Here is a 12,667-nt window from a genome sequence, read left to right as displayed (position 1 = left end):
CCGGTTTTGATCCTAGTTTTGGAGTAGTTTGTTCCCGAGGTCGGTTTTTCCCAGAGTTTGTAGAGGGGTAGGCAGCAGGCGATTAGGAGGACTATGGCGATGCCGGATTCGGATGCCTATTCCTATGGTGAGATTGAGGGTGAATGATGAGGGTGTGGTGTTGTTGCTCAGGTTGGGTTGTGGTGAAGAGGTTGATTGTGTGTTTGAATCGGTTGCTGCTACAGGTGATGAGGTGATTTCTGAGGTACTGGTTGAGCTTATAAGATTTATTGCTGATATGATTGAGGGCGGGGTAGACGTTGTTATTTGACTACTGACTGTATCCATATTTGAGAAATGGTCTTTAGGATACCTCTCGATACGAGTCTAAAACGTGATGCAAGAATGAAGCAGGGTGAAGTCTCAGCAGACAGGAAGGGTGAGAAGAAACAGACAATCGAGTGTTTTAGAGTTGTAGAACCGTATTAGTTGACTTCGTATGCAGGAAGAAAAGAACTACTTCCAGAAGCTGGTATTATGGATTACACCAAGGTTGTGGACCATAATCCACCATTAGGGCGCGTATTGATGGTCTCATTCCTCACATCATCCCAAGAGTGGAGAATGAGAAACTTGAACAAGACTTACTTTGGAGATAGGAAGCATTTTTAGTAGTGCAAAATAATTTATTAACTAGGTCGTGGCAAGGCTTTATGAAAGACCTACTGGTAGATTTTTGGCTCTAGACGGAATTAGGAATAGATATGGCTGATTATCTTTCATTACTCCTATCCTCAGTCGCTCAACTACGAGTTCTTTGTTGGAAGGTTAACTCACTTGAGAATGAAGAAGCCTAGACTAGTTGCTTGCAGGACAGACCTGAGCTTGGATGGAGAATTCCACTCGTAAATAGAGGAAGGCGCGAAGAAGGCAACGATCGCTCGCACATAGGATTTCTGCCAATGTAAGATTATCTTAAGCTTATAATAAAGATTTAATACAGGCCAAGTCAAAGTCAAAGCTTTGACCTCTTCATCAATCAAAATTCAAGTCACGAAGGAATTCTAAAGTGGGCCTACCTGAATTAAATCCTTCTAGCCGCGCGCTTCAAACGATAAAAGCAGAGCCTTTGGATGGTAATAGATTCTAGTAAAGGTTTAGGAATGGAATTCAAAAGTGGTGGTTCTGAAATCTGGTGTATATATATAACCCTCCCTCTCTTCTCCAGTGCGGTGGCTCTTGTAGACTTGAGTAGGATTATTGAAGCATTGCTATATATGATGAATACAGGTACGTGTGTATATATGACTGCACCTCCTATTCGATATCATGCAGACGATAGATTGATACTGCTTGCAAGGGACTTGCTCATAATCTTCAAAGTTGGAGGTTTGTACTCCGTGGATGTGATTGATATACCTAATAATTATGATGTAGTTATCATCTATTCAAAACCTAAAAATTCTACAATATTAACAGCACACCAAGGAAAGTGTAAGACTGAAGTAAAAGTCTAAGAATATCGAGATGATATATCATAGTTGAAGTATCGCCACCATCTAGTGAAGCTGATCTTAACCCTTCGAACCCCCCGATAAAAGGGTCATATAATTCCATAATATAAGACGCTCCAGCGAGTCACACATTCGAAGAGTGATAGTGAATGACTATGAACCTGGAATAACACATGGAGAATCGAGCTTAATCCCACAGTCGTCAAGCAATCTACCTAGATATTCATAGAACTCTGTACGAATGGTATCAATCAAGAATATCCATTCCAACCAGTAACTTCCAACTTCCAAGGTTCCATATGAATTCAACATCAACTTGTTATTATTTCATAGCAACCTCATTATAACTTCATAAGACCACATGGACTTTCCACGGGACCTTTCAATGGGAACCCACCTAGGTAAGCAAAGAAAAATACCAAAATCAAGATCAGGGTCAGAGTTAGATATCTCTACTCTGATTCAACATATCCGCCACCTCATTCACTTCAAAGACGAATCGATCCCATGGACATAAAAATTCAACTTTGAATATAAACACGCACGTATGAATTCCTGCTCCTATACAATATAACATAACATAAGCTCCCCAAGAAACATGAACATGACCTCGCCATCCACACAAAAGCTGAAAACTTCCAGCCCTATTCCCCAAGAATCCCAAAAATAACTACCTATATCAACCTATAAAAATGAAGCTCATGATCTCGCGACAGTAATAAACCAGAACCAAGATATTAATATCCTGCAGTACCTAATTTCCCGCAAATAATGCTAATAGGTCAATAATAATAATAATAATAATAATAATAATAATAATAATAATAATAATAATAATAATAATAATAATAATAATAATAATAATAATAATAATAATAATAATAATAATAATAATAATAATAATAATAATAATAATAATAATAATAATAATAATAATAATAATAATAATAATAATAATAATAATAATAATAATAATAATAATAATAATAATAATAATAATAATAATAATAATAATAATAATAATAATAATAATAATAATAATAATAATAATAATAATAATAATAAGTAAATAATAAATACCTACCTAGGTATCAACAATCAAATTATTCACTTTAAATTTTTCACTAGTGGCATATCGTACCATGATCAGCTTTTGTTTATAAAGATCTGAGAAACTTCTCACCCATCTTTTTTCTTGCTTTCTTTCTTTTCATCTACAACCTCCACCTACACCTCCATCCAAACTCTCAATCTCAACCTTACCCTCGTTCATCAATCCACTTACAGAAAAAAGAAGCAAACTCAATTTTTTCAGATACCCCCACATCTCAACAAATACCATAGTCAATATGTCCATCACTCAGAGATTCCAAACCATATTCGCGCTCCTCTTCCTCGCGCTCATGGTTCCCGTCAGCGCGTACGTCGAGGGTCTTGATCAAGTTGTTCGTGATATCGCATGGGCAACCGAGTCAGCCACTTGTAGTAAGTCTCTTTCATCACTATCCTCGAGCTCCACATCATGATTTACTCAAGAATAACACCCCCACCAGCTTCCCGCTCCCCCAACCTCCAAAAATAAAAACTAACAAAATCGTATTACCCAGCCGATGCCAAAACCGAAACTCTCATTCCTACTGTCCTCCCCGGAACTTCCGCTGCTGCTTCATATTCACATGAAACACTAGTTCCCATCACTCTTCCATCCACCCTTATCTCCATCTCCACCTCATCCATCCCATCATCACCCCTCCTCCCCCTCACCACAGCAATCAGCCTAACCACCACTCAAACCACCAGTTCCCTCGTCATCCTCTCTCCACTCCCCAGCTCCATCTCCATCTCCAGCTCCATCTCCGCCCCCGCCTCCGCCTCCCAAATCTCTGGCTACGTTTCCGCATCTCCCAGCGAGAAAGGAGGTACATACACCAACAGCACCGATACTATCCCCTCAACCACCATACCCTCAACAATCCTCACCACCACCACTTCTTCCCTACCCACCATCACATCCAAAGCATCCGCATCCGCATCCGCTACGAACTCTACTCCCGCAAGCAGCACTAGCACCAGCACAAGCAGTAACGCCGTACAAACAGGTGGAGCAAAACATGCCAATGTACTTTCGGGAGGATTAATGGTTGCTGCATTTGCTGCTGCTTATTTTCTTTAAAGAAGGGCATTGTAGCACATCATACCACACTCTGCACATTACCCGCTAATCGCCCAGTGGATATCCAAAGCTTTTTTCTTTTTTTTTCTTTTTCACTCCTACATTTGTATGTAGGTAGAGTAGGTAGTAAGACTTACATGGTTGTGGAGGAGGAATTTAATACCATTATGCGAAAGCAATGGGGAAGGAATAAATAAAATTCGGGGATGCCTGCAGACCTAGTAACTTTACTGTATCGATTGAGAAAGAAAAATGTGCATAATCAATAGTCAAATAGATTAACTACCTACCTACTTACCTACCTACAGATGAATATCCATCCTTCCTTCCTTCCTTCGATAGGTATTCATTCACATGTATCCAAATCTATATCCGCCCGCACAAGTTCATTCCATTAGTTCTCTGATAAAAAAATAACAACATAACTTTGTTTACCTACCTACCTAGGTAGTTATTGAAAATGCTCCATATGCATATCAATCGCTACCTGCCTACGCATAAGTCCACTCCACCCTTGAATTTAAATTTCAAACGTAAACCTCAAACACAAAATAAATGGCCTTACCCCAAACTACCAAGGCTACAGGAAATTTGACAATAGATTTTAACTACATACATGAAGACTATCCTGCTAATGACCGCATAAATCTTCCACATCTGAATATGGTGTTCAACTCTAAGCCCCCATTTAAAAACACATATACCTCAAAGAGAAGTACATTTTAAAACCTAAAACCAAACATTATCCATGCATCTCGTACCCAATGCCGCTAAAGATCACCAAAAAAAAAAAGCCCAAAATATTTCTTCCATATCGCGCCAAGGCATCAATCGTACAAAGTATACCTAATAATAAAAATTGACATCATCGTCGCTCCGGACTAATGCGACCCTCCATCATTTCCACCAACTCCGAGACTTTTCCTTTAGGTTTCACCCGCCCTTTACTTGCCCCACTTTCAGCACTCTCCGTCCTGGCTAGATTCGTACTATCTTCTTTGCTCAAAACTACGCTAGGATGGCGAGTTAGACTTCCGCTTCCGCTCGCGACTCTGCTTCTTCCTCCCATGCTTCCTCCTTCGCTCAGATCCTCACGAACATCATGATTGACGACTCGTAATCTCTCTTTTGGCACCGTAAACATGACTTGTACCACTCGATCCTCAATTGCTCTTTCTATATCCCATTCATCATCATCTTCGTCAATTCCATTTACCAGACCCGTGGCTTCGTTAGCCCTTACACCTTGGAGATTTGGCCTATCACCATTCACAAATGAACTGGATCTCCCACGCTTAGTCCCAAGTTTCTCGCTATCTTCCCAATCCCCTCTACCCTGCTTTCTCCTCCATAAAGTTGCACCAGCACTCACCGTTCTTCTAGGAGGGTTATCAAGGCGGATCGGAAGAGGATTTGGCTCTCGATCTGTGAGGGTAGATTCAACGGCGGTATCACCATCAGGTCTGAAGACTTTCCGTAAACTTCCCAGCCATCCACGTCTACCAACGCCAACTGGTTTACTCTTCGATGGGCTACCAACGTAGTCGTCGGTCGTTCTAGTGGGTGTTCTTGGAGGTGACTTCGAGGGGGGTGTGGTAGGGGAAGGGGGTCCTCTGTCTGCAAATTGTTCTGGACGAGGGAGTAGAGTTACTGCTTGTGCTTGCAGAATCGGAAAGCTGGAATGAGTATGTGTAGTGGAGAAAGTCGAGGCTGTATTTCCACTGCCAGAACTTCCAGGAGGCTTATTTTGAGCGTTTGGCGTTTCAGGGCTGTCGGGTGTCGGACTTAAAGCAGCGCTTCCTGAAGTAATTGTATTCATGGCATATGTTAAATAGCCCCGGAGTGAGTTCGATGTTGTCCCTTGGGAACCAGATCCTGAGCGACTTATTGTAGCAGCTGAAGGGACCATGCTTTGTTCACTGATATTACTGGCTGTCCGACCACTGTCCTCGGAAATTTCTCCGGAAACAGAGGATGGACCAGTCGCCGTGATCAAATTTGCACGTCGAGAGGGAGAAATCCTGCCGACAGTAGAATGAGACCTGGCTTTGGCGTGAAGAAGGGCATCCGCAGCTGCCCAATCTGCAACCCATGCTTCAATCTCACGTTCACGTTCTTGGGCAGGGGAATCAGGAACAGGTGTAGTGGCACTACGGTTGTTTCGTCGTGCAGGCGCCAAAAGATTATAATTCTGAGGAGGCGAATCGTTGAAGGGATCCGTTCGTGTGGGGCCACAGTAAGTTTCAGCTTCCCCAAGTGGAAGACCAACACCCACTTCAATAGGAGAGATTACGTCAGCATCTTCGTCTGCTTCGTATATTGGATGTATCGGCCCAGCTGCACCGAAACTAGTTGCTCTAATATTTCCACTCGCTGCGCCCGGGTCGAGTGTTAAAGCAGGCTGATACAGCCCACGAGCATTTCGTAAAAGTTTCATAGGTGTTTGTCGAGGTGTGAGAGTTGGAGAACCAATTCCTCCTGAACCGTATTCACCAGTCTGCAAGCTTTGGTAGCCGCCCGTCGCGCCTCCAGAATCATAATACTGTTCATGACGATCTAAATAATCACGAGTATGAGACATCTCTCGTGGACCTGGGTATGCGGTGGCCGCATTGTAACTAAGCGATCGTAGGTCCCTTTCCCTCGCCTCATGTCTTTTTTCTTTGCGTTTCCTTCTCCAGCAAATCAAATACCAACCAACTCCTACGATGACAGCAACAAGCGCAGATATTCCTATGCCGAGTCCAATGCCAAGACCAACTTCCGAAGAATCCGAGGATGACGATGAACTACTACGAGAAGCAGATGAGACATATGTCGGATTGGTGTAATTTGATGACCAAGTTGAGCTTGTAACATTAAAGAACATGGGTTGAATAGTGGTGTCTAGAGCTCTTTTCGCATTGCCAGAGGCTGTGATGTTAAACCCACCCAATACCATCATCACATTTCCAGGAAGCATTGCTGCACCGTGTCCATAAAAGCCATCTCCGGAAGGCTGATCTGCAGGCACCGACCATCTCCATTGTCCACTTCCTCCATAACCAGTCCCAAGTTCCAATATAGCAAGCTGCGGATCGGCGGCTTGATTAACGTTCCCCACCCATCCACCGAGAATTATAACCTTAGATCCATCTTCTGTTAGTATTGCCGTGTGACCCGATCGACTATCAACGCTAGTAACTGAGCTTTTAACAGTTAGTTCTGTGGGACTCTCTGTTGAAGATGGTGGATTGACTGTTAGAAAGCTCCAAGTCTCCTCGGGAAGACTCCAAATGGCAACTTGGCTCATGTTGATAAATGCGCTCTTGGTGTGCCCACCAAGAAGTATGAAATTTTGTGCCTGGGTCATGATCCCCGAGTTATTTGAATAAGATGGGGTCAGCGGAGTGGTAGTGAACCCTGCGTCGGCGATGGGAGCTCCTCTATTAGCAGCGAAATCCAGATTGTACGAATTTGCAGACTCAGGCGATATTCGCATCATATGGTTCGAATAATTAGCATTCGATTGCCATGTCGATACATTCGCCGACGAATTGGGACACATGCCACCATATATGTATATATCCGTATCTGTAGCATTTGCGTTGACCAATGTTGAGAACTGGAATCCTCCCGACAAGAATTGCGCGCCCGCAACACCTGCAGAGGAGACATCACTCGCAATAGTAGTTGTCTCATTCGTCCATGTCCCATTTCCAGGAGCTTTATCGCCAGGTGTATAAGTCCATAGTTCAGTGCTGGCAGGTTCCGAGCACGAGCCAGTGAGCAATGAGATCTCACCGTACGTCCCGATGGTGGGTATGAAAGCGGTATTATTGTCGAGAAACGAAAGATTAGGTGTAAATGGTTCTAGTGTGAGATTCGAAGCAAATAGAGTCGAAGAGATATTAAGGAATAAAAATTCCGGTCGAGTGTCGGATTCGGAAGCGATGAGGAAAATAAATGCGACATCGTTGTTTTGGCTCGCGCTCGATGGAAGAAGGATCGTAGTAGGATTATACGGCAACGCCTGCGCATTGGCAATAGCTATGAGAATTACCGATGTCCAGAGGACAGAGAACAAATGCGTTCTCATGCTGAATTTGAGAATGGGGGAGGAAGGTACTGATATGCTGGCAGAGGCTAAGCTGTTTTTCGATGCTGATCACATTATCATTGCCAGTGAGATTATTAATATCTCAAATTGAGAGTGGAGAGCACAGCTCAGCACTGATTCTCCTCGAACTCTCTTGCCAGTCTGATTCGATTGGAAGTAGGTAGGTATGTAATGTAACGGTTTAATTTTGTATCGATCGCGATTGAACAGTACAGAGCACATCTGCACGAAAGATTTAGTGTGACCCAGTATCAGGCCTAGTGGACCTCCGGTGATAAACACTGGATCCAGACCAGCCACTGATCAGTGTTGTTAGTTTTCCCGTTCGTTGGCATAGTGATAACCGCGATTAGTAGCTGCAAGCACACATAAGATCTTACTTGCATGTGAAAAGATCATTGCGAATAATCAATTCATCATGGTAAGATGCTCATATATCTTCACAGACAAACAACAATTGCTTGATGCGTTGTATGCGGTATCAATTGGAGCGATACCATAATCCATTGCGTAGATCTCTCATTTGAACTCATCCGTTGATGCGGATTCTTGGTTGAATTGTTTTGAGTTAGTGATGAAGGGTGTCTGTGCCTCGGCTCCAATTTTACGCCTTAGTCGTTTCGGCACTTCATCCTCATAGTGAGGGGTCATGTTATTGCATACAGTAGTACCATTTGCTTGTCAATGGTAATAATTTCCGCTGCACATCATCATCATCCTGACGTCAATCTCTCCAACACGATAGATATATCAATCTTCCTTCTTGCCATTCGTATGATGCGAATCCGTGATACACCACATAGCTTGCCATTATCAATCCGCACAACATAGCAGATATGCCAGCCTGCACACTCCATCTCCTTTCTCTCGCCGTTGCTATCCCTGAATTCCTTTCAGCTCTCTCAAAAACTTCTGTCACTCCCCTCACAATTGGCAGGGTTGTGCGCTGGATTGTTCTCCCAACATCGATATCAATTGACCCACTTCTCGCACGCAACATTCATTGGGATATCTTCATGATCCTGCCAAATACCAATGTCCTTCCATCCTCACTTCAAAATCTTATCATCCATCAATGGCAGGTTACAGCAGGAGTACCGTCAAGATTAATTCAAGATTTCGCATCAAAGAATGAGAAACTACTTAACCCTCGGCCGGAAGATATACCACCCCTCACTGCAAGATTAAATGAGTACAGCACGAGATCTTCAGCCCAGGCTCTTGAGCTTTCTCCCCCATTACTAGAATGGATTAAAACATTCAGCAAACAAGAAGGACGAGGCGCAGTTTCTATGCTCAATCTTCTAGCTTTCAAACCTGGACTAAAAGAACAATACTTGAAATATGGAGCGGAATTTGCGAAATCTATCGGTTCAAAACGAGGTGGAATTGCAAAGATTGTCGGAACTGTGATACATGAAGGAAATTCGAAAGAAGGCAGTGAATGGGATGAGGTTGCATTGGCACATTATCCGAGTATTGAACATTTTGCAGATATGTTGGCTAGTGAAGACTATCAGGAGGTAAATCACAAGTACAGGGTGGGAAGTTTGAAGGATACTTTTATTCTTTGCACAACGGAACTGGATTTTCCTACATGGAGCAAAGGCAAGTCGAAACTGTAGAGGGCGGTGTGTGGTACGAAATTGCATCATTGGCAAGCTATAACTATAGATAGGGCTGTTCTTCCGCTCCCTAAGATCCCCCGAAGCAAGACTGGCCATCTTATACTGCTGCGACATTGCAATAGATCCGAAAGCTTAAATCCCTTACTATGTATGCAAGTTCTTGATAAACATTAGTTTTTCCTACATCGAGCCCGATCAGCGTAAATAATCACGGCTAGAATTCTGACAAGCCTGTCCTCCCTGGCACTTATTCGACTCGATACACAACAAATTCCACCCCAAGAATAAGGCGCCAATAGACGTCGCATTTTTCATGATAGTATCATGTAAAGGATATAGCCTTACGACAACAATCCTGAAACGAAAAGTACACATGGTCAAGCCTAGAAAGCTATTGTGTGCCGGGTTCTCGGCATTATTTCTGGAGTGAGAGTCGCGTAATCTGTGCTGCATCTGGCGCGGTGCCTTGCGTAGGTTAGCATCAGATATGAAGCTCATCTTCTTCTTATGATTAGCATCGTTGACGGTGTTACGGCTGGATCAAGCCAAAGCTTCGGCCGTTCATTATTATCTGGCTTCGAGGGAACTGGATTTGGGGTTTTTCTGCACTTGGTTACGCGAGTGATGAAAGTAAAAAGCTTCCCAATTCTTTGGAAGTCATCATGGGGTGTTTTCGTAATACCTTGTGGTTGTGTCTCGTAGCATGCTGGTAAGACCTCCAAAACAATTCTACCTAGGATTTGAAAACGCACCACTAGACTGCGTTTCCCCGGACTACAGAGCGTATTTGCGGTCAAAAACTTCAAATAACATACTGCATTCCTCGATTACCAGCTGCTTCGTTCACCGGTCTTTCAAAACGGAGGGTGAAATTACGGATAGCGGTAAACGTGTTTTGCACTTTACTGCTGAACTAATGTAAACTTGCAAGCTATCTGAACACTATAGCAAGGTGATATTGAAAAAGGTCCTGTAAATCAAAAACTATTCACTTGTCTCGTCTGTGCTGTCTGCTTGGGGTTATAAAGCGGTGGCTTATGAGTAACGGACGCTGTCTAATCGCGTAATCCCCCCTCTGCCGTCGTATTTGGCTTCTCCGCTCGACTTAGCTTCATGGAAGCCGAGCTCGATTCGACACTAGATTTATTTCAAATCCATCAAACTTGCCGTTTAAGTCTTAAATCGGTAAAATCATCGATGTGCGGATTTCGGTCATCGACAAATAACTCTGCGATGATAAATTCGTGATTTTGAAGTAACTAACCTTTTAAAAGACAGACCCAATGACTGATATAAGAAATGGTGTATCATCTAACTTACAAGCAACCTGACTTACAATTACATATAAACGGCGACAGTATGCTGATGTTTAATAGTCTTGAGGACTTTCTGAACTGTTGGGCACTACGTGCATAAAATGAGGAAGACACGATCATAATACTGAATTGCTCGCGCTATCACGTGCTAAAATATGTTCACCGCTTTAGGCGAGCTAGCGGAGCCACCAGTGAACCTTGAGATGACTAGCGCTTTCGTAATTATGTTAGTCTGCTGAATAAGTTGCTGATGCAATACTTTCATCAGCATCAAAAATCAATCCATAATCCACAATCCACAATCACCTAGACCAAATGCCATCAGTAAGTGAAAAATCATCATCAAAGAAATATATCTGAAATCAATAAGTAATCATTTCCTAATCCTCATGTAACCTATATTCTCCTTCATCCCTCACATTCCAGAAGACTTTCAAAAGTCTATAAATGAAGCTCCTCATTCTCATGACCTCCATTTTCATTGCATCAATTTCAATACTATTCTACAGTAGCAATAGTCAACTATCACAGTTCTTTCAATTCTTCACAAACAACCAAATAATTACCGCAATTAACACAGACTCAATTACAACCCAATCTTCTATGAGCACTACATCTGCCATCAAATCAACCATGTCCAAAGCACTTTCACACGCCAAGATTACTCCCCGCAGGTCATCGGCTCGAGGCCATGCTGATCATGGCTGGCTTAATACTTACCATACCTTCAGTTTCTCAAGCTACCATGATGGTCAATTTCAGAACTTTGGAAGTCTGCGAGTCCTTAACGAAGATCGTGTAGCTGGTGGCACAGGATTCCCTACACACCCTCATCGCGATGCTGAAATCTTCAGTTATATTCTCAGTGGAGAACTGACCCACAGAGATAGTATGATTAAGAAGGGAGCAGAGAAGGCGCAAGGAGATGATTTTTACAGAATGAAAAGAGGAGATGTTCAGTTCACAACTGGTGGAAGTGGTATGGTTATCCTCTTTCCCCGAATGAATTAAACAATGCTAATGGATATCTTATAGGAATCGCACATTCAGAACAAAATGAATCAGAGGAAGAAGTCCACTTCCTTCAAATATGGGCTCTTCCTTGGGCTAGATCTCTCACTCCACGATACCATACAAAAACCTTCTCTGAAGACGCCAAGCGATCTGCATTCTTACCAATTCTCTCACCATTGAAAGCTGGTCCTAATGCCTCTGCAGAAGAGGAAAAGGCAGCAGAACCGACGCTGCCAGATACCATACCTATACATGCCGATTTTGTCATGGCTGCTGGGATTATTGGAGTGGACAAAAGATTCAAATGGACTGTTGGTGGAGAGGCAACAAAGAGCGCTGAAAATAGAAAAGTCTATATACATCTTCCTATGACTAAGGGTGGCAATTCAAAGATCAGATTAGATGGCAGAGAAGGAGCTGTGCTATCTGAGGGTGATGGTGCGTTCGTTGAAGGAGTCAAGGCAGGGGATGTGTTGAGTGTTGAAAGCATCGGAGAGGCAGAGGCGGAAGTTATCGTTTTGGACAGCGATTAGATGTTTCTGATTGATGGAATTTGGCTTTTTGATGGATCCCTACCTAGTATTTAACACTTATTGTACATTTGAACCTTTTTAAATTTTCACTCAGTATGACCAATAACGGTGAAGTGTCACTTTGCTGCAAATTTTCCCGCGACATCATAGACGAGAATATTGAATATGACAAAATATCACTATCTACGTTTTGTTATCCAAAGTTGTATAATTATGACACAATGACGGAAATGGATTCACGACGATGACTAGACGAATTCAAAAAACAAAAGATCTCCTCTCTATTTCTGCGTGTAGTCTACTTCTAGTTGAAATACTCTTTATACTTACTAGCTACTTAATTCATGCAAGCTAGGCGGGGTAGTATATGGATCACTAAGTGCGATGAGCTTGTGAGTATTAAGCGAACAG

General features: G+C 42.6%; 6 protein-coding genes across 6 annotated transcripts; 5 read left to right on the top strand and 1 right to left on the bottom strand.

The window, feature by feature from the left end:
* Positions 1-112: 112 nt before the first annotated feature.
* SS1G_09383 (predicted protein) lies at positions 113-651 on the top strand (the record flags this gene model as incomplete). Its single annotated transcript, XM_001589611.1, has 3 exons — positions 113-232; positions 394-418; positions 485-651. 3 exons carry the CDS (start codon positions 113-115, stop codon positions 649-651), a joined length of 312 nt encoding a protein of 103 aa, XP_001589661.1.
* Positions 652-1,259: 608 nt separating this feature from the next.
* Positions 1,260-2,562, top strand: SS1G_09382 (predicted protein; the record flags this gene model as incomplete). Its single annotated transcript, XM_001589610.1, has 4 exons — positions 1,260-1,269; positions 1,417-1,484; positions 1,988-2,038; positions 2,275-2,562. The coding sequence occupies 4 exons, from the start codon at positions 1,260-1,262 to the stop codon at positions 2,560-2,562; spliced, it is 417 nt and encodes a 138-aa protein (XP_001589660.1).
* A 280-nt stretch (positions 2,563-2,842) lies between these two features.
* On the top strand, positions 2,843-3,666 carry SS1G_09381 (predicted protein; the record flags this gene model as incomplete). The annotated part of the gene is made up of 2 exons (XM_001589609.1): positions 2,843-2,978; positions 3,101-3,666. The coding sequence occupies 2 exons, from the start codon at positions 2,843-2,845 to the stop codon at positions 3,664-3,666; spliced, it is 702 nt and encodes a 233-aa protein (XP_001589659.1).
* Positions 3,667-4,531: 865 nt separating this feature from the next.
* Positions 4,532-7,744, bottom strand: SS1G_09380 (hypothetical protein; the record flags this gene model as incomplete). Its single annotated transcript, XM_001589608.1, has 1 exon — positions 4,532-7,744. One exon carries the CDS (start codon positions 7,742-7,744, stop codon positions 4,532-4,534), a length of 3,213 nt encoding a protein of 1,070 aa, XP_001589658.1.
* Positions 7,745-8,601: 857 nt separating this feature from the next.
* SS1G_09379 (hypothetical protein) lies at positions 8,602-9,390 on the top strand (the record flags this gene model as incomplete). Its single annotated transcript, XM_001589607.1, has 1 exon — positions 8,602-9,390. The coding sequence occupies one exon, from the start codon at positions 8,602-8,604 to the stop codon at positions 9,388-9,390; it is 789 nt and encodes a 262-aa protein (XP_001589657.1).
* A 1,952-nt stretch (positions 9,391-11,342) lies between these two features.
* SS1G_09378 (hypothetical protein) lies at positions 11,343-12,256 on the top strand (the record flags this gene model as incomplete). Its single annotated transcript, XM_001589606.1, has 2 exons — positions 11,343-11,688; positions 11,745-12,256. The coding sequence occupies 2 exons, from the start codon at positions 11,343-11,345 to the stop codon at positions 12,254-12,256; spliced, it is 858 nt and encodes a 285-aa protein (XP_001589656.1).
* Between the last annotated feature and the right edge of the window lie 411 nt (positions 12,257-12,667).

The sequence above is a fragment of the Sclerotinia sclerotiorum genome, genomic scaffold, assembly GCF_000146945.2.
Source record: "Sclerotinia sclerotiorum 1980 UF-70 scaffold_13 genomic scaffold, whole genome shotgun sequence".
In the NCBI taxonomy this organism is placed as follows: Eukaryota; Fungi; Ascomycota; class Leotiomycetes; order Helotiales; family Sclerotiniaceae; genus Sclerotinia; species Sclerotinia sclerotiorum.
Note: the sequence above shows the minus strand (reverse complement) of the source record. Positions and strands in the feature narration are given on the sequence as shown.